We start from the raw sequence: 21479 nt of genomic DNA, 5'->3' as shown, positions 1-21479 counted from the left end.
TGCATCAGGGAACCCATTGGGGACCTTAAGCTATGTGTGATGCAGTTCTTGGAGTCTATGGATGTACAGGAATTTAGCAAAACAAGTTACAGATAATTGTCTAATATGCAAAAAAAACTAATAAGTAAACCCTAAGAAAACCCCTCGGAGGAAGAAACTCTGGTTTAGGGCCATTCCAAAGCATCCAAATAGATTACACCGAAATGCCCCCAATAGGTCGCCTAAAGTATCTACTAGTAATACTGGATCACCTTATTCACTGGGTAGAAGCTATTCCCTTTTCAAGTGCAGCCACCAGTAATGTAGTTAAGGCATTAATCAAAAATATTATACCTAGGTTTGGATTACTAGAAAATATTGATTCAGATAATAGAACCCATTTGACTGCACATGTCATTAACAAGCTAGCCCAGGTATTAGAAATAAGATGGGAATACCATACCCCCTGGCACTCACCTTCATTAGGAAAAGTAGAAAGAATAAACCAAACCCTAAAAACCCACCTAACCAAATTAACTTTAGAGACTCGACTACCATAGACCAAATGCCTTCCTATTGCCTTACCTAGGGTCCAAATTGCCCCTCAGAAAGATATTGGCTTATCTTCTTATGAAATGCTATATGGGTTGCCTTATTTACACTCCACTGCTGACACTCCTACGTTTGAAACTAAAGATCCATTTTTCAGGAGCTATATACTTGGTCTGTCTTCCACTTTCTCTTCCCTCAAAACTAAAGGCCTTTTGCAGAGATGCCACCCTTGGAGTTCCCAGGATGTCAGCGTCAGCCTGGGGATCACGTTCTCATCAAAAGCTGGAAGAAAGAAAACACGAACCAGCTTGGGAAGGACCCTATCTAGTGCTTCTAACTACAGAAACCACTGTCTCCATGGCCAAAAGGGGATGGACACACCACATGCGAGTGAAAGGAGTGGCTTCCACAGCCAGAGAAAAATGAGCTGTCAGCCCAGGGCCCACCCCCACCAAATTAACTCTAAAAAGGGCTTAATATTATTTTCCCTTTTCTTTCCAACAGGAGGTTACCTTGTCATCTACGTGACTCAAACTAACCATCCCTTAACCCTTCAGTTCGACCCTTGTTCAGTCATCTCGTGGAGATGAACGAGCTCAAAGGCAGCTATCAAATGTAGATAAGTATCTATGTCCATACTGTAGTGAGTCAACAAAGTATAAGTATGGATCCTTAAAAAGTTCCTGTGGTGACTGGACAAATGTTTGGTGGACCATCCAACATGGAGGATGGACAGCCAGGCCCCTTCTTCAAATAAGTTGCAAGGACTGAAACAGGAACTCCAACTTATTCGTGGTCCCACCCCACCAAATTGTAAGTCACTGCAGTGTAACCCCTTATTGCTAATTATAGATAATCCCCAAACAGTGGCCCAAGAACCTTCCATATTCTAATGATATGGGTTAGGAGCAGATGTTACAGGACAGGACCCTGCAGGAATCTTCTCTCTGAGGCTGGCTAGACCATCGGTTAAAAACAATAAAGAAATCCAGACCCAGAGTCCGGGGAATGTATGGGATCTAACACTTTCCCCAAACATATCATGCCCAGCATTCTCCTCCCATCTCCAGAACCACCCAACTAAGGTAACGGCTGTGGAGGTAAAAGACTTAAGGCAGACTACAGCTCTAGAGACGGGATACAAAGACGCAAATACCTGGCTGACATGGATTAAATATTCCATCCGCACTCTAAACAAAAGAGATTGTTATGCTTGTGCGCACCGCAGGCCAGAGGCCCAGATTATCCCCTTTCCACTCGGATGGTCCTCCAGCCGACCAGGCATGAACTGTAAGGTAGCTCTCTTCCAATGCCCCACAGCCTGGGGTAATGAGTTATGCCGAGCTCTCTCTCGGCTATTCCCTAAATTCGGCACCCTATGGGTCAGCCCCTGAGGGCCATTCAGCTTCTGTCTCCCCATGTCAATTTTACCTCATGTCTCTCACAACAAAGAGAAAACTTAGCATTTCTTGGAGACCTAAAGAGATGCAGTGAGCTTAAGCCATTCCGAGAGCTGACCCATCAGTCTGCCCTGATCCATCCCCAAGTGAATGTATGGTGGTATTGTGGCAGTCACTCTGCCAAGTAACTAGAGTGGCACTTGTGCTCTGATCCAATTGGCCATCCCGTTTACCCTAGAATTTCAACAACCAAAAAGGATAAAGACAAAGCATCATAAAACAAGAAATGGCCCTCATGGGTCCTTTGACTCTCATGTTAACATAGATGCCACATGAGTCCCGAGAGGAGTGCCAGATGAATTTAAGGTGTAAAATCAGATAGCACAGGGTTTGAGTCCATACTATTCTGGTGGTTAACTGTAAATAAAAATGTAGATTGGATAAATTACATCTATTACAACCAGCAACGATTTGTTAACTGTACTAGAGATGCTATTAAAGGGATAGCTAAACACCAGCCAAATGGCTTGGGAAAACAGAATAGCATTAGACATGACACTAGCAGAGAAAGGTGGAGTTTGCATCATCATTGGAACTCAATGTTGTGCTTTTATACCTAATAATACTGCTCCTGATGGAACCATAACAAAAGCATTACAAGGTCTTACTGCTTTATCCAATGAACTAGCTAAAAATTCAGGAATAAACGATCCCTTCACTCATTTTTTTTTTTTTTCTGTGACGGAGTCTTGCTCTGTTGCCCAGCCTGGAGTGCAGTGGTGCTATCTCGGTTCACTACAAGCTGTGCCTCCTGGGTTCACGCTATTCTCCTGCCTCAGCCTCCCGAGTAGCTGGGACTACAGGCGACTGCCACCAAGCCCAGCTAATTTTTTTTTTTTGTATTTTTAGTAGAGCGGGGTTTCACCGTGTTAGCCAGGATGGTCTCAATCTCCCGACCTCGTGATCTGCCTGCCTCGGCCTCCCAAAGTGCTGGGATTATAGGCGTGAACCACAGCGCCTATAATTTAATGGAACCATCGGTTAAAAACAATTTAATGTTTTTACTAATTTAATGGCCCCCTTCACTAATTTAATGGAAAACTGGTTCGGCAAATGGAAAGGATTTATGTCCTCAATCCTTACTTCTCTTGCCATTGTAATAGGTGTGCTTATTCTTGTAGGATGTTATATCATACCCTGTGCCCAAAGCCTAGCACAAAGGCTTATTGAAACAACTCTCACTAAAACCTTTTTCAATCCCCCCACCACCTTATCAGATAAGCTCTTACTTTTAGAAAACCAGACAGAACAACAGAGTCAAGAAATGTTAAAAATATTTGAAGAGGAAGAAATATAAAAATCAAAAGAAGATAACTGTCAAGTACGGTTAAGTTGCTCTTCAAAGGTTTAATTTGTGACTTCCTTTTTCTTTGTTCTCGAGATCAACTTCCTTGTCTCTTCTCCTAAACTGTCTGCTCTGTTAACAACTTCTCCCGCTAGTCCCAATCTGTAACTGACATCTCTTCCTTATTTGGAAAGCATCCTCTTCACTCCTGGCTACCTATTCTGTAAACTGCCCCTACCACAGAAACAGCTCTCCCCATCAGAACTACCCTTCCCGACTTTGCCACGCCCTGACATGCCCAAACATGCCTTGTACTGTAACAAACAGCCTCTCCCTTCCCACCTAATTAGCCATATTCAATTTTAAACAGCAGCCAATCGGGTCAGTGTAGATTGTGCGGTCTGACTCCAGCTAATGGGGACAGGACACAGAACCAGGGATTAACCGTGTTAGGGATAAAAACCCCTTCCCTCCTTTGTTTGGTGTGCTCTCGCAGTGGCCAGATGTGCAAGCAGCATCCTTTTGCAGAAGTAAATTTGCCTTGCTGAGAAATCCTTTGTTTGCGTGCTCATTTTCCTTGTGACTCCAAGTTCTTGTTTCTAAGAAGCATAATAAAATACCTGCTTTCACCACTATGTTTTGGAAGAGTATATTATATAGCAACAGTAAATGAAATAATGCCACAATTTCATGAATTTTGGCATAATCTTATCAATTCCAAATATTATATTCAGATTCATTTAATTTATAATTACTAAATGAGTAGGCTACTAGTATGATATAATAGTTATGACTGCTCTAAATCTATGGATCCTTTTTCCCGCTTTATAAATTTTTAAACTTAACTAGACCAGAATGTAACAGTCCTATATCCTAGCCTTACCCCTACTGGTTACTATCCAAGTTATTTAGGAAATTTACAAGTCTCTCTACTCCTCATTTCAAATGGGAGTAACACTTTTCTCACCTGCCTTAACATTGTTTTGTGGACTCAATGCAGTAACATGTGAAGGCATTCTGAAAACAGTTAAGATACTACACATGTAATATATTTTCACTTCTGGAAGTCCTCATCAAAAGTCTATGCTTTTTAAAAGATACCAAAATTTCAGGAAAAAAACAAGCAGTTCAACAGATATATTTTGTTACCTATTTTGTAACAATGACTTTATCTTGATAAGACATTTAGGTCAAAAATTAATATTTTAATGCACCTAAATGTTAAATATACTTAATATAAAACCTGCCAAGTCATCCCCCACCATCACCCCCTGCAAGTACTATATTGACACCTTTTAATAAACTGGTTTATATTTCAGTAAAAATGCTTCCTAGGCTAGGTGCAGCGGGTCACTCCTGTAATCCCAGCACTTTGGAAGGTCAAGGTGGGAGGATCACCTGACGTCAGGAGTTCGGACCAGCCTAGCCAACATAGTGAAACCCCGTCTCTACTAAAAATACAAAATTAGCCAGATATGGTGGCCCATGCCTGTAAGCCCAGCTACTCAGGAGACTGAGGTAGCAGAATCACTACAACCCGGGAGGTGGAGTTTGCAGTGAGCCGAGATCACACTACCGCACTCCAGCCTGGGCGACCAGAGCAAGACTCCGTTTATAAAAAACAAAACAAAAATAAAAACAAGAATGCTTCCTAGCAGTTACTGCCCAGGTTAATAGGGGCTCATAATATGGCTAACACAGGGAAAAGATAAACCAAGAGGTTTTATAGGTAGCTTTGTGGATTAAAATGGCTCAGTCTAGCCAATCGAACAGTAAAATAATTCAAAGTAACAATGAATGAATCAGTTTAATTACTCTGCATTTCCTAAGGTCCTGAGCTATCTGGTTCTCATCACCTACCAGCTACTGTATCATCACCAACAAAAGAATGTCTTCTACCACTGCAATGCTGCACTAAAATAAAAGGGGGTAGGGTAGGAGCAGGACTTCTAAAACTCAACAACTGAAAAGAACTCAGTTCAAAAAGGGACAAAGGACTTGGACAGACATTTCTCCAAGTACATACAAATGGCAAATATGCACATGAAAACATGCTCAACACCACTAATCGTTAGAGAAATGCAAATCAAAACTACAATGCGATGCCACCTCACACCCATTAGGATGGCCACTATCAAAAAAAAAAAAAAAGTGCTGAGGACAGGGAGAAACTGGAACCCCTGTGCACTGCTGGTGGGGAATGTAAAATGGTGCAGCTGCTGTGGAAAACAGTTTAGTGGTTCCTCAAATAATTAAAAATAGAATTACCATATGATCACATACTCCACTTCTGGGTATATACTCATAAGAATTAAAAAACAGAATCTTGAAGAGGTTTGTATACCCACAGTCATAGCAGTATCATTCACAATAGCTAAAATGTGGAAGCAACCCAAGTGTCCATTGGAGAATAAATGAATAAAACATGGTATACACATACAATAGAATAGTACTATGCCTTAAAAAGGAAAAAAAAATCTGACATAACATGGACAAACCTTGAGGACATTACATTTAGTGAAATAAGCCAGTCAGAAGAAGACAAATAATATGACATGTAAATCAAATAAGAAGACATATAAGTATGATTCTACTTATATGAGAAATCTAGAGTAGTCAGAATCTTAGAAAGCAGGATGGTGGTTGCCAGGAGCTGGGGAAGAGGGAATACTGAATTACTGTTAAATGGGTATAGAGTTTCAGTTTTGCAAGATGAAAAGGGTTCTAGAGATAGATGGCAGGGATGGTTGCACAATATTAATATACTTCATGCCACTGGATTTTAAAATGGTCAAGACAGTATGTACTTTACCACAGTAAAAAAAAAAAAAAAAAAATGGGAATGGGCACGATGGTTCATGCCTATAATCCTAGCACTTTGGAAGGCTGAGAAGGGATGATCACTTGAGCGCAGGAGTTCGAGACCAGCCTAGGGAACATGGCAAGACCCGGTCTCTACGAAAAAAATGTAAAAATTAGCTGGCTACGGTGGTGCACACCTGTGGTCCCAGCTACTTGGGAGGATCACTTCAGCACAGGTTAGGCTACAGTGAGCTGTGATCTCACAACTGTACCCTGCCTGGGTGAGAGACAGAGAGACCCTGTCTCAACAAAACAAAACAAAACAACACAACTGGGCAGGGCAGGGCACAGTGACACACACCTACAGTGACACACACCTATAGTCCCAGCTACTCAGGAGGCTGAGGCAGGAGGTTCACTTGAGGCCAAGAGTTTAAGGATGCAGTGCACAATAATCATGCCTGTGAATAATCACTGCACTCCAGCCTGGGCAACAGTGAGACCCCCGTCTACCAAAAAAGTAAAAAATAATTTTTAAAACTTGGGACAAAAAATTTAAATTCGTTTAAAAATAAAGAGGGGCTGACCCTCAAATATGTAGAAATAAAAATACACAAAAAGAACATTATCATACAGTTGTAACAGAAGAAATATAGTCAATATAGGCTCTCTTCTATATTAGCAAACTAGCTCATTTTTGATAACATGTTTCTTAACATGTTGGAACTAACAGGCACACACAATGCTTTCAAGAAACACTTTACAACTGCATCTATATAGCAATATTCAACTGTTTACAAACACAGTTTTCACTGAACACTGCTTTAAATTATAATCCCATTATATACACCAAAGTTTTTCGAATTTAACCAGATTTAAATAGAACACAGCAAACCTTAGTTATTTGTAGGTGATTTATCTATACAGAAATTATCATTTTATTAATAATCACCACTGATGCTTCCTCTCCATTTTCACTACCACCACGCTACTGAAAGCCTATTATAACCTTCTACAAATGAAACAGCAGCCCCAACTCCTGCCAGACTCCCACCAGAGTGGAGTCAGTCCACCTTATCACTTTCAACCCCCTTCCTCTGCCCAAAAACACTTACCAGCCTCCAATCTCTGAGCGACCCCAGGCTCTTTCCTAGCAAAGCTACATTTCCTCAAGCCTCCTCCAGGGCTTCCTCGGTTCAAAGGGCTTACTTTACCTGTGGGTGTGTACCACTTTATTTTCTATTTTATTCTGATTAAATAATTAAATCTGATTAAATTAGAAAAATTTTGATGTAATGGGATTATAATTTAAAGCAGTGTTCAGTGAACACTGTATTTGTAAACAATTGAATATTGCTATATAGATGCAATTGTATTTTATTCTATTTATTTCTAAAATAAACCATTTTATTTTCTATTTCTGTGACCACTCACAGTTCTCCCCTTTCTTGGCATTTCTTCTCCTATAAACTCTGCCAATCCAAAGTAGGTGCATTCATCCTTCAAAGCTCCCTCAAGTCTCACTACAAGCAGCCTTGACTGAATTCTCCATTCATTAGGCCAATGCAGTAACTGACCTTTAGATGTACAACTGATAGTGCTTTATCATGCAAACACATATCTACTTGCTACTTATTTTGAATGTGAACATTACCTCCCTAACTGGGTAACAAACACCTTAAAGCCTATCTCACACTTCTGGCTTCTCCACAATTAAGACTACATAACTGCTGGGCACGGTGGCTCACGCCTGTAATCCCAGCACTTTGGGAGTTCAAGGCGGGTGGATCATGAGGTCAAGAGTTCGAGACTAGCCTGGCCAACATGGTGAAACCCTGTCTCTACTAAGAAGACAAAAATTAGCTGGGCTTGGTGGCACATGCCTGTAATCCCAGCTACTCGGGAGGCTGAGGCAGGATAATCTCTTGAACCGAGAAGGCGGAGGTTGCAGTGAGCCAAGATCCCACCACTGCACTCCAGCCTGGGCGACAGAACGAGACTCTGTCTCAGTGGAGAGGGGGAAGACTACCTAGCCATATCCAAATTAAGTCCTTATTATATACGTGTTAACTGAGTTAATACAAATAATATATAAAGTAAATTAGAATATTCTATTTTAATGGCTTTAACATTAATGTGCATATCATTTGAATCCTGTTTAATCATATCCAGAAGTTTAACAAGTGTGTCCTAATGTTCAGGAATTTAAGGATAAAAACAGATTGATCCTCATTAATTTTTCACCTTTCAGATTAGCAAAAATTAAAAGACCAACAATTCAATGCTGATGAGGGTACAGGGAAAACAGTACCTCCACACAACCAAATGGAGTACAAATTGGTGCAATGCTGTGGAAGCTACTGTCAAATTTCTCTCTAAAGGTGAATATCAAAATATTAAATATTCATATTTTGACCCAACAACTTCACATCCGGGCATTTATCCTTTATATATATAAGTATTCAGAAATATATGCAAAAGTTGTTCATAGCTGCAATGACTGTAAAACTGCAAGAACAGTGCCTGATACATGCTATACACAAAAACACTTCTGAATGAATAATTTAAACAGTGAAAGCCATTGAAGATGTACATCAAAAAAGTACTGGGTAAGTTATGGTACATCTATAAGATAATAGAACTACTACAATAAATCTGCTGTAATAAATTTTCAGGAAATACTGTTAAGAAAGATTGTCATGGTGCAAAACTCTAGGGAATACTATTCACAGATACTACAAACAGAACAGTGTCCCCACTCCCTCAACCAGACTCTGTGTAGTTGGAAAAGGTTTTAAAATGAAAGAGAAGAAACCAGCCTGGCCAACATGGTGAAACCCTGTCTCCACTAAAAATACAAAAATTAGCTAGGCGTGGTGGCACATGCCTATAATCCCAGCTACTCGGGAGGCTGAGGCAGGAGAATCGCTTGAACCCGGGAGGCAGAGGTTGCGGTGAGCCGAGACTGTGCCATTGCACTCCAGCCTGGGCAACAAGAGCAACTCTCTGTCTCAAAAAACAAAACAAAACAAAACAAAACAAAAACAAAAAACCTTAAAAAATTGAAGAGGAAAACAAGACTGCCCATGAGAGCACATCAGGATAGTTAATTAAGGAAAGAAAATGGAGATTTTTGCTAGTTTGTTTTTAGATTAGGGGATTATCCATTTTGTTAACAGCAGAACCTTAGCTACAGAGTACTTTGTTTAGTATTATTGTATACACTCATGTTTTCAAGAAACCACAATTTTTCACTTCAAGTGATAAAAATTTTTTTATATCAATCCTTTTGAATAGAAATAATCCCAAGCTGCAAAATTATACACTAATGTATCTTAAATAGAATATACTCATTATGGGCCACGGGCAGTGGCTCATGCCAGTAATCCCAGCAGTCTGGGAGGCTGAGGCAGGCAGATCATGAGGTCAAGAGTTCGAGATGAGTCTGGGCAACATAGTGAAACCCTGTCTCCACTAAAAATACAAAAAAAATAGCTGGGCGTGGTGGCGGGTGCCTGTAATCCCAGCTACTTGAGAGGATGAGGTAAGGAGAATTGCTTGAATTTGGGAGGCAGAGGTTGCAGCGAGCCAAGATCAAGCCACTGCACTCCAGCCCAGGTGACAGTGCAAGACTCCATCTCCAAAAAAAAAAAAAAAAAAAGGCACATAGTCATTACGGTTTTTTGACATAGGGCTACTGGTTTCAAAATCCCAAGAAGTTCTGGAATGACATTTTTGACCTCATGTCTGTTTTTCCTACCATAGCTCTTCCAGTCTCTCCCTTGTTAACTAATTTCTACTCAACAATATGTTGATTGCTTAAAAATCATTTAATCAACTGTGTATAAATTAAAATACACAGCCTTGCCTTAGAACATCAGGAATATGTGGTCTGATACATAGACATGACTGTATCTCTTTTGACTTCTGACGATTTTTAATTCTCAGTTCCCAAAAGTAAACAAGTTTCTCCATAGCATTATTCTAAATATGTGATATTCACTAAACTTTTATTGTTCTAAGTAGTTTCATCATAAAACCTAATCATTCAAAAATTAACCAACTTCTGAAAGCAATTCCATTGCCCTAGATGCTGTGGCTCTAAAAATATTCAATTAAAGGTCATCATGAGAAATGATTAAATTTTTTCCACTTTTATTTGGCAAACTATATGGTATTTTACTGACATTTTAACTTTCTACCTAAAGTCTATGAGATAATTTATTATATCCAATTGTTTCACCAATCTGACATCTTAAAGATTACACCTTATGAAAATCACTTTTTTTCTCTTTTGGGAAGACAAGATAAGGCAACGTTTATAAAGACAGTGATAGGGGACGGGCGCGGTGACTCACGCCTGTAATAATCCCAGCAGTTTGGGAGGCCGAGGCGGGTGCATTATGAGGTCAGGAGATGGAGACAATCCCGGCTAATATGGTGAAACCCCGTCTCTACTAAAAATACAAAAAATTAGCCAGGCATGGTGGCGGGCGCCTGTAGTCCCAGTTACTTGGGAGGCTGAGGCAGGAGAATGGCGTGAACCTGCAAGGCGGAGCTTGCAGTGAGCCAAGATCGTGCCACTGCACTCCAGCCTGGGTGGCAGAGAGAGACGCCATCTCAAAAAAAACAAAAACAAAAACAAAAACACAGTGATAGGTAGGATTCCTGAAAAACATTATTAGTTTTTATTAAAAGGGTAGAAAGTGTATAAGCCATGAGGCTACGTGTATTTCTGGCATTCTAGCTGAAGCTATAAGCAAAATGCAGGGAGTTTAGTTACTCTTCAAAACAAAATATCTCTGGCATTATTTTATCTAAGCCAAATGAGACAGTTTTGAACACCAAATATGGAAAGTTTTATTTTAGTAAATTTATAATGAGCATACTATTTAATTTTACTGAGGTTAATAAAAGAGAAACTCTGTGATGAACAGAGCAAAGTAAGAAAATTTCTATTTCTATTTGTGAACAAAGTAGGAAGGCAAGGAAAGAGAAAAGGACAAGGCCTCTCCCGTGTCTCCCTCTTGGAGTACCACGGAGCAAAAGCCTACTGCAAGCATCTTCACTTAGTCCCCAGTCTTCTGTCCATGTCTCTAAAACACATTCCACTGTAACCACTACCCTACAGACCCTCTTATCCTCTCTGTCCTGTGCTTAGCCATATTCCTGAGGGGCCTCATGAAGTAGGGCTACTTAAGCATATCACTAGTCTGAATCTTTCTCAGAATAATAGAAAGTAATAAATTTGCTAGTCCTTCAACATAAATAAGGAAAAAAAATTTTTTTAAGTAATAAATTTACAATAACTGCTGGGGCAGAACATATAAATGAGCCACAATATTGTGCATGATACTGTCCAAATACCATGATAAAGGAGGAATTACAAAACAAATTACGGAAATATTTTAACTAGATAAATCAACTCTTTAAAAACAAGGCTAAAGATGAAAGTAAAATCATAAAAGACAAACAACTGGATAATAAGCATTTAAAATACTTGCTCTTGTTGGCCAGGTATGGTGGCTCATGCCTGTAATCCCAGCACCTTGGGAGGCCAAGGCGGGTGGATCACCTGAGGTCAAGAGTTCGAGACCAGTCTGGCCAACATGGTGAAACCCCATCTCTACTAAAAATACAAAATTAACTGGGTGTGGTGGCACATGCCTGCAGCCTCAGCTACTCAGGAGGCTGATCGGGAGAAGTGCTTGAACCTGGGAAGTGGAGGCTGCAGTGAGCTGAGACGGCGCCAATGCCCTTCAGCCTGGGCGACAGAACAAGACTTTGTCTCCAAAAAAAAAAATAAATAAATAAATAATTAAAAATAAAAAATAAATAAAAATTTAAGCAAGATACAAGTTTTCATCTAAAAATCACAAAGATCTGTTTTTAATAGCACCCAATAAAGGCAAAAAGTAATGAGATACGACAGGCATTATCTCACTTTGCTTGTGGAATTTAAACTGGCACTAAAATAATTTGGCAATATGTTTTCAAGAGTCTAAAATGTTCTTATTACTTGATCCAATAATTCTACTCACAGGACTTTGTACAAATAATAAAATGTGAACAAACACTCAATCCTTATTTCAAAGTGAATGTACTAAAGAGATAAAATGCAATACTCCACTTGCTTGGATCACCAGTTTTGCTAAAACACAAATAAAGCAAAAAGCAAAAAACTGAAAAAAAAAAAAAAAAAAAAAATAGCCACCTTGCCTGCCCCTAGTCAGGCCATACTAACCCATTTACTAGCTCTACCCCTCACGACCTTCTGACTTAACCAAGACAGACTGCAGTACAATCCTGTAAGAAAGGGAAAAAGCACACTGATACGTTTAAGAGTTTTCACATGACTGAAAATAAAAAGGGTTTTCCCAAGAAAGAAAAGAAAGTAATCTTCCAGATCGACTATGAAATATTACTTCCCCATTTATTTCATAAAGAAATCCAAATATATCTGTAAATAATTTCATTAGGCAGTAAGAATTATAACACAGCAAAGCAAAAATTTATTAGTCACATTGTAAGCAATTGATGGGCATTAAATAAAAGCTAAAAAAACACATGTCAAACTCCCTGTGCCACTTTAGAAATAAAATTAAATATAAAAGGTTTATTTCTTAGAAAATCAGTTTAAAAGCTACATTAAATGGAAAATAAATCCCCTTATAAAAATATGAAAAGTATCAAAACACAAAATCAGTATCAATAAATAAGACATGTGTCTATTCCCATTCACAGAGAAGCCACCTGAGTTCTACATCATAAGAATGCTTGAGGTAAGTTCCAGCCAGAGCAACTAAGAAAGAAAAGGAAATAAAAGGCATACAAACAGAAAAGAAAGAAGTGAAATTATTCCTGTTCACAGATGGTAGGCTGTTAAACACAGTAAACCTTAAAGATTCCACACAAAAAACATGTTAGAATAAATGAATTCAGTAAAGTAGCAAAATACAAAGTCAACATGCAAAAATCAATTGCATTTTTATAAACTAATAATAAATACGATGAAAAGGAAATTATGCAGTTTTTACAATAGCATCAAAAAGAAAAATATTTCAAAATTAACCAAGAAAATGAAAACCTGTACAATAAAAACTACAAAACATTGCTGAAAGATATTAAAGAACACATAAATAAATAGAAACACAGCTCATTTTCATGTACTGGAAGACTTAACTTTTTTTTCCCCATCAGTCTGTGTGGGAAAAGAAAGACTTAATATTGCTAAGATATCAATATCACCCAAACCAATTTACAGATTCACTGCAGTTCCTCAGAAATAGAAAAACTCATTCTAAAATTCATGTAGAATCTCCAGGGTCCCAAACACCCAAAACAATCTTACAAAATAATTAAAGCTGGAGAACTCACTCTTCCTGATTCCAAGACACATTACATAGCTACTGTAATCAAAATTGTGGTACTGGCATAAAGGCAGACATCTAGACCAGTGGAATAAATCAACAGTCCAAAACCTTTTTGGCACCAGGACCAGTTTCATGGCAGACAGTTTTCCCACAGACCAGGGAAATGGTTTCTGGATGAAACTGTTTCACCTCAGATCATAAGGCATTAGATTCTCATAAGGAGCATGCAATTTAGATCCCTTACACAAACAGTTCACAATAGGGTTCCTGAACCTATGAGAATCTAATGCCGCTGCTGATCTGACAGGAGGTGGAGCCCAGGCTGTAATGCTCATTCTCCTGCTGTTCACCTCCTGCTGCTCACCTCCTGCTGTGCAACCTGGTTTCTAACAGGCTGTGGACTGGTGCCAGTCCATGGCCTGAGGGTGGGGACCTTGGAACAGCTAACCTTGAAATAAAACTTCACATACACAAATACTTTTTGACAAGTGAGGGAAAGGACAGGCTTTTCAACAAATGGTGGGGAAAAACTGGATATCCACAAACAAAAGAACAAAGCTGGACACTCACCTAATACCATATACAAAAATTAACTCAAAAGAGATCAGGCTTAAATGTAAGACCTAAAACTATAAAACTCTTAGAGGAAAACACAGCGCAAAACCTTCACAGCATGAAGTTTAGCAATGATTTCTTGGATATGACACCAAAGGCATTGGAAACAACAATAAAAAATAAACAAATTGGAATTTCATGAAAAAATTTTAAGTTGTACATCAAAAGACACTATCAACAGAGTAAAAACAGCAAGCCACAGAATGGGAGAAAATATTTGCAAATTCATATATCTGATAAGGGATTATATCCATAATATATAAAGAACTCCTAAAACTCAACAACAATAAAACAAACCAATTCAAAAATGGGCCAGAGACTTGGCTATACATTTCTTGAAAGATACATAAATGGCCAAAAAGCACATGAAAATGTACAACATCACCATCTTTACAGAAATGCAAATCATAGCTACAATAAGATACCACCTGACACTCATTAGAATGGCCACTATTTTTTTTAAAAAAAAAAAAAAAAAGGAAAATAAAAGTGTTGTTAAGGATGTGGAGAAATTGGAACCCTTGTGCACTGTTGAAGGGAATGTAAAATGGTGCAGCTGCCATGGAAAACAGTACAGTGATACCTCAAAATACTAAAAACAGAATGACCATGTGATCCAGCAATTCCACTTGTGGGTATACAGCCAGAAGAATTGAAAAGCAGGGTCTCAAAGAGATACTTGTATACTCATGTCCACAGAATTATTCACAATAGCTAAGACGTGGAAGCAACCCAAGTGTCCATCAATGGATAAGCAAAATGTGGTATCCTATAACACAGAAATACAGAAGTAAAACCAGAAGAAACGGCTAAAATAATTAAGGTTGTTGCCTCTTGAAAGTGAGACTGAGGGATGAAGTGAGTAAAAGATTACTATTTTTCTTTAAAAATGTATACCATCGTATTATTTAGCCTTTAAAGGGCAGAAAATTCTAACATAAACTACAGCATGTTAGAACCTTGAGGACATTAAGTTTAGTGAAATAAGCCAGTCACAAGAGAAATACTGTATGATTCCAATGATATGAGGTACCTGGAATAGTCAAAATCACAGACAGTGGAAGCAGAATAGTAACTGCCAGGGGCTAGTGGGAGGAGAGGAAAGGAAAGCTATTGTTTAATGGGTACAGAGTTTCAGTTTCAGAAGATGAAAAGAGTTCTGGAGATGGATGGCAGTGATGGCTGCACAACATTACCAACATATTTAACACCACTCAACTGTACACTTTAAAATGATGAAGATGATAGATTTTATATTATGTGTATTTTACCACAATAAAAGAATTGGAAAAGAAGAAAGCTCAAATGATATGAAATAAATTTTTTGTTAGATTTCAGTCATGGTTGCAGAATTTTTATCTGTATATTCAAACATTGGGCATTGATGTCTCAATTTTATTATATTAACAGTACATCATTAATCAATAGTTGAAGGTCTCTCATTTCATTTACTCTCTTGTTCAGAAGAAACTGAATTCTCTAACACTTACCTAAACTTGTGGGCTTGATGAGAACATCAAGGACATCATAAAAGGGCAGATTTTTTAACTGCACATCAGGATGGACAGGAGGAATTGGGGGAGATGGCTGCTGCATCTCAAATGTGGGCTTAGTATCTTGAAGCAGCACAGAACCAACAGGAGAGGATGGTGAGTGAGGTGTAACTGAAGTGGAAGGCAAAGAGTGGATTCCAGCCACGGCCAAGTCAGGTTCTACAGGTGATGAGCTACCATCCAAACTGAAAACCGATGATTTGATTGTGGATAAATCAGAAAGTCCTTCAAGAGTTCGTGGATATCGGCGTCTATACAATTCTCGGATTTTAATCTGAACCGCAGGGCTGCAGCCGCTCTTCAATAAATGCAGCGCCCTCATCAGGAGGTCATGCTTGCGTCCACTTTTATTCCGTCCAGCAAAGCCTAGTAATACTTGTAGTTCAGAAACCCTAAAACTAGAAACCATATTCTAAAAGGAAAGAAAAAAAACATAAGCCAAGTCACCCTCAAGCATACAAAAATCCTATCTAAAATATAATGTAAAATGTGATTTTTCCAGCATTCTATCAACTGGCATGTGCTAGTAACAGCATTTCACATACCACTTAGAATCATTACCATTCATAAGATAATCCCATAAAAATTACATTCAAGTTATGGTGTTAATTATATTTTGTTGTATGAGATCTTAATTTTGTAATCTATAGTCTATTGTTTTCTACTAACCACTTCATTATCTGATTATGCTCTAATGTAAACAGATATTTGCTTTATGATTATAAAATCTATCACCAATGAATATACTCATTTTCAAAACCAACCCCTCTCAATATGCAATGTAATGTCTAATGTTTGTTACAGAATTATCACCAATGAAAAATCACAATGTTAGATGTATAACTTTTGATGCTGAGTAGTAAATCTATAAAAATCAAGTCAGAACTCTGATCCAAAATGCAATGAATTTTTTACCCCAACTCAAATATTAAGGAACAAACAACATCATAAAGATATTTTAAAAAATATTAAAGCTAAAAATCACATACATCTTATTTAGCAGTCAGTCAAACTTCTAAAACGATTGAAATTCCCAGCTGGGTATCCAAATGACAAAAAGACCTTTGAAGAGCAAGGAAATGAGCAGTCATCAATCTTAAAGGGCAACATTTCCTCCACGCTACTCTACTGGCTTGTGCTTGGGTGTAAAACAAAGGTTATAAGCAGTTTCAGCTTCACATCACACCTTCTATTTTTTCAGCAAAACTTAATGAATATTTTTAACCCCTTGCAGCCTCAGGAATCCACCTACTTAGTGATTTCCAGTCAATTCTGAACTCAGAGGCAAATCACACTTGGGTCAGATACCACACATGCACCATCTAGCAAGAAAGAGGAAGAACACCTGGAGCTGACCAAAGCCCTGTCAGAAATGCACCCAGGAGACCTACCTGTGGTTTGGTGTCCCATCCCACCCTCATCACTCCTCCAACCCAGCCCATGCTACACACTCCACAGTCACTTAGGATTCCTTTTCAACCTGCTTGTCTCATCAGTATAGTGGAAATGTGGGGCAGTTTCTCTGTACTTTTAAGTCTCAGGGATGGCCCAGAAGCAATTGTTTAAAACTCTATATGGTTTTTAAATACTTGTTGGTATAAACACTTGCTAGTTTACTAAAATGCAAACAGATTTAAATATACCAAAGTCATCCATATACACTGTCATAACTGTACTTTGTGTACTATATATGTCTCCATATTTCATATTGTACAAGTGAGAGGATATTAAATTGTAATCCTGGCAGGCCATTTTATACTCTAATTCAGTGCTGTCCAACACAAATTAATAGAAGACACACATTAAACCTTCTAGTAGTCACATTAAAAAAACTGAGCCCAGAACAGTGGCTCACACCTATAATCCCAGTGCCTTTGGAGGACAACACAAGAGAATCACTTGAGCCCAGGAGTTCGAGACCACACTGGACAACATGGTAACATACTGTCTCTACAAAAATTTAAAAATTAGCCAGTCGTGGTGGTCAGTGTGCCTGTGGTCCGAGCCACTCAGGAGACTGAGGTGAGAGGATCACTTGAACCCAGGAATTCAAGGCTACAGTGAACTGTGATCACGCCACCATACTCCAGCCTGTGCAACATTAAGACTGTCTCAAAAATAATAATGATAATTTACATTAACATAGTTAACCCAATGTATCAAAACTATCTTTTCATCTCAACATGCAATCAATTTTTGTAATTTAAAAATAATCATTTTTTAAAGTGTCAGTGGGATATTTTTTCATACTAAGTCTTCAATATCTGGTGTATATTTTACACTGACAATACATCTCAATTTGGATTAACCACACTTCGAGTGCTTAAGAGCCACATGTGGCCACTAGCTACCAAACACTGGACAATGCAGCTCTAAATCATACTCTAAATAGCAACACATACCACAATGCCATGGTCACTGTATTTCAATTTGCTTTATTTCCTCCACATGCAAGATGAAGATTTTATTCATCTTACCTCTCTAGTGCAGACAACAAAGAAGGAAAACAAGAAAACTTTTGGCCTATCTCATAACAAAACAGTCACAGCTTACTCAACATCTCATGCATTAAATGGAAGACAACAGCTTCTTGGGAAGGGTTTACCCAAGCGAGTAATACGATGCATCTTTCCCTCAATCTTAGTAAATACTTCAACTGACTGTGGAACACTAACACTAAAAAAGGCAATCACACAGATACAATATAACTATGATTTTTTCTAATTCAGAATTCATTACTTTGCTTCACTCCTTATACTTACTGTCAGATACTCTTCATTTTAAGAATGTTTTACAGAAATGACAAAGCACAGTCACCCTACCTAAGCTTGACTCTCACAAGGAATTTCTAGGAGGTCTCATATCTCATATTTCCAGTGATAACATTATTTGACAAAGGATGTTAATGCAACTGGCTCTATCGACTGTTGTAAACAGACAAAAAGTAAGACATAAGGGCTTAGACTATGAATATGGAATCACAGAATTCTGAACAGCAGAGGGACAGTCTTTGCATTACAAAATGCTGCAAAGATAAAGTACTGCTGGAGACACAGCCAAAGGTAATGAAGTCAACAGGACCCTGTGAAAAACTTCAAGCCAGCAATCAGCAGTTGTTGTTCAAGCCCAAATACCAAGACTTTGGACCCTGGGAAAGTCATTTCTTCCCTCTGGTCATCAATTTCTATTTTAAAATAACCAGCATCCAAAAAAAATCTCTCTCCTTGGCCAGGCATGGTGACTCACACCTATAATCTCAGCACTCTGGGAGGCAAGGTGGGTGGATCATTTGAGGTCAGGAGTTCAAGACCAATCTGGCCAATATGGTGAAACCCCGTCTCTACTAAAAATACAAAAATTAGCCAGGCGTGGTGGTATATGCCTGTAGTCCCTGCTACTCGGGAGGCTGAGGCAGGAGAATTTCTCGGACCAGGGAGGTGGAGGTTGCAGTGAGCCAAGATGGAGCCACTGCACTCCATCCTGAACGACAGAATGAGACCCCATCTCAAAAAACAAAAAACAAAAAACAAAAATCCCTCTCCTTTATTTAGCACTTACTGATAAAATAATCTCAAAGCAGCTTACCAAGTAAAATTCTATGAATATGTTGTTTGGCAAACCTTACCGGATCCCACTTCCTCTAGAAGTAATACCTATTTTTTCTTAACTTAGTCTTCCACCAAGTTTCAGGCCCTTCCTCCAGTGAGTGGGTGTGGTGAGTAGAGAGGGTTGCCAGAGCCCTCATGGGGGTTAAGGTTAGCCTGCTGACACTACCAAGAACGGATTTCAGTTGTTTTTCTCCATCAACCTCTGATGTCAGTATCTTTAGTCTAATTTTTTCCAAGTGGTTTTTCCACTCCACTGTGCTGCCTCTCAAAGGCTCCCGAGTCAGCCCACTTCAGTTAAAACTGCTATGTGTTCTACACAGGAATTTCCCTACAGAGAAATGTGTTGGCATAATGAATTGTGTAAAAAGATACATAATCTAAATTCCAAACAAAAACTAACATAAATTAAGACCAGAGTTTTATATCAACCTTGTTCCTTTATCAAATGAAAATAAACACAAAATTTTTAAAAATTTTAAAACTGGGATATTATATAATTGAAACACTACACAAGCTGAAGGTGCTACCTCATTAGGTAGAAAATACTCATTAAGCTGGGCACGGTGGCTCATACCTGTAATCCCAGCACTTTGGGAGGCCAAAGTGGGTGGATCACTTGAGGTCAGAAGTTTGAGACCAGCCTGACCAACATGGTGAAACCCCATCTCTACTAAAAATACAAAAAAATTAGCCAGGCGTGGTGGCAGGTGCCTGTAATCCCAGCTACCCAAGAACATGAGGCAGGAGAATCGCTTGAAACCGGGAGGTGGAGGTTGCAGTGAGTCGAGACCATGCCATTGCACTCCAGCCTAGGCAGCAAGAGGGAAAGTCCATCTCGAAAAAAAAAAAAAAAAAAGAACCTCATCAAACAGGTATACATGATAGTTACATGTAATCACCAGTGAATAAAAATATTTCCCTGAGATTGCTCTTCAATTCTAAAACATGAGATAGAAACTGCAAAAACAGCCTAGAATTTGGGGAAGTGCTAATAAGGTTAGAAATCACGGTAAAGGTCAATATAAGCTATGCAGATTCCCCATCTGCTATGATGTATATAATACAGGAGGAGACGAGAAGCCGCTGAGGGCAACTGACAAACTGTATTATTAATACTGCCTACTCCAGTTACAATATTAAAATAATCTACCTCAGGCCGGACACAGTGGCTCACACCTGTAATCCCAGCACTTTGGGAGGCCGAATGGGGTGGATCATCTGAGGTCAGGAGTTCAAGAACAGCCTGGCCAACATGGCAAAACCCCGTCTCTACTAAAAACACAAAAATTAGCCGGGCGTGGTGGCTCGCACCTGTAGTCCCAGCTACTAGAGAGGCTGAGGCAGGAAAAATGCTTGAACCTGCGAGGTGGAGGTTGCAGTGAGCGGAGATCACACTACTGTACTGCAGACTGGGTGACAGAGCAAGACTCCATCTCAAAAAATAATCATCATCTACATCTTCATTTATAAGTAAGAATAAAGAAAAACTACCAGATTAACATAATCCCTCAAAAAAGAGTGACCAAGCTAATGCCATACGTAAGAGGAACTATGTGGCAAGCCAGAAAGATACCTCAGTTCCTAACTACTTACTCTTTTCAAAGGTCACTGCAGGCCCCAGTTCCTGGTCCTGTATTCCTGGTGAAATCATGTAATGCCTATAATTAAATCCACTTTTATTTGAGAGACTAATGGATTTCTCCCTTACAAGACAATGATTACAGTAACACCTAGGGTAAAGAAATCAAATTGAAAATCAACTATTAAAAGAAATAAAGAAAATGCTACATTCCAAATTCAGGGAAAACATCTCCCTAAATGTTCCTATTATTATACAACAAAGATTTAAAATAGTCAATTAAGGAAGCAAAAAAGTAACAATAAAATAAACCAAAAAGGCTGGGGAACAGTTACAGGGTAAAAACAAAAACAAAAACAAAAATTAATTACAAAACAAAATGCAGTGAAGTCAGACGCACAAAAGGGAAAGTAAACAAATGTATGGTCTTATAAATGAAAAAAAAAAAAAAAAAAAAAAGACCAAAAAACTAAGCAAATTTCTTTAAACCAAGAAAAGAGCACATGCAAGTATATATTCTAACAACTTAAATACAGACAAAAGTGGTTTCCTAGAAAAATATAAATTACTCCATCTGATTCAAGAAGAGGTATATTGTCTTGCCCTCCCTCCACATCCAAACGCATCTACCCAAACAAGACAGCTTCATGAATAAATTCCACAAAGCTTTCAA

General features: G+C 38.7%; 1 protein-coding gene across 25 annotated transcripts in view; it reads right to left on the bottom strand.

The window, feature by feature from the left end:
* Positions 1-21479, bottom strand: part of PIAS2 (protein inhibitor of activated STAT 2) — a 105907-nt gene that overhangs the window by 63002 nt on the left and 21426 nt on the right. For 16 of the 25 annotated variants that reach the window (XR_013408490.1, XR_003724446.2, XR_013408489.1 and 13 more), the window contains one exon: positions 15557-16031. Coding sequence is in view for 22 of the 25 variants with exons in the window: in XM_028837784.2 (XP_028693617.1) it covers positions 15557-16031 (475 nt within the window). In the remaining 3 variants the exon portion in view is untranslated. Of the gene's footprint in view, positions 1-15556; positions 16032-16608; positions 16682-21479 lie in introns of all 25 variants that reach the window. The other 9 variants (XM_077975524.1, XM_077975519.1, XM_077975530.1 and 6 more) reach the window with 1 other exon arrangement.

The sequence above is a fragment of the Macaca mulatta genome, chromosome 18, assembly GCF_049350105.2.
Source record: "Macaca mulatta isolate MMU2019108-1 chromosome 18, T2T-MMU8v2.0, whole genome shotgun sequence".
Taxonomy (NCBI): Eukaryota; Metazoa; Chordata; class Mammalia; order Primates; family Cercopithecidae; genus Macaca; species Macaca mulatta.
This window is presented reverse-complemented; position numbering and strand designations above follow the sequence as displayed.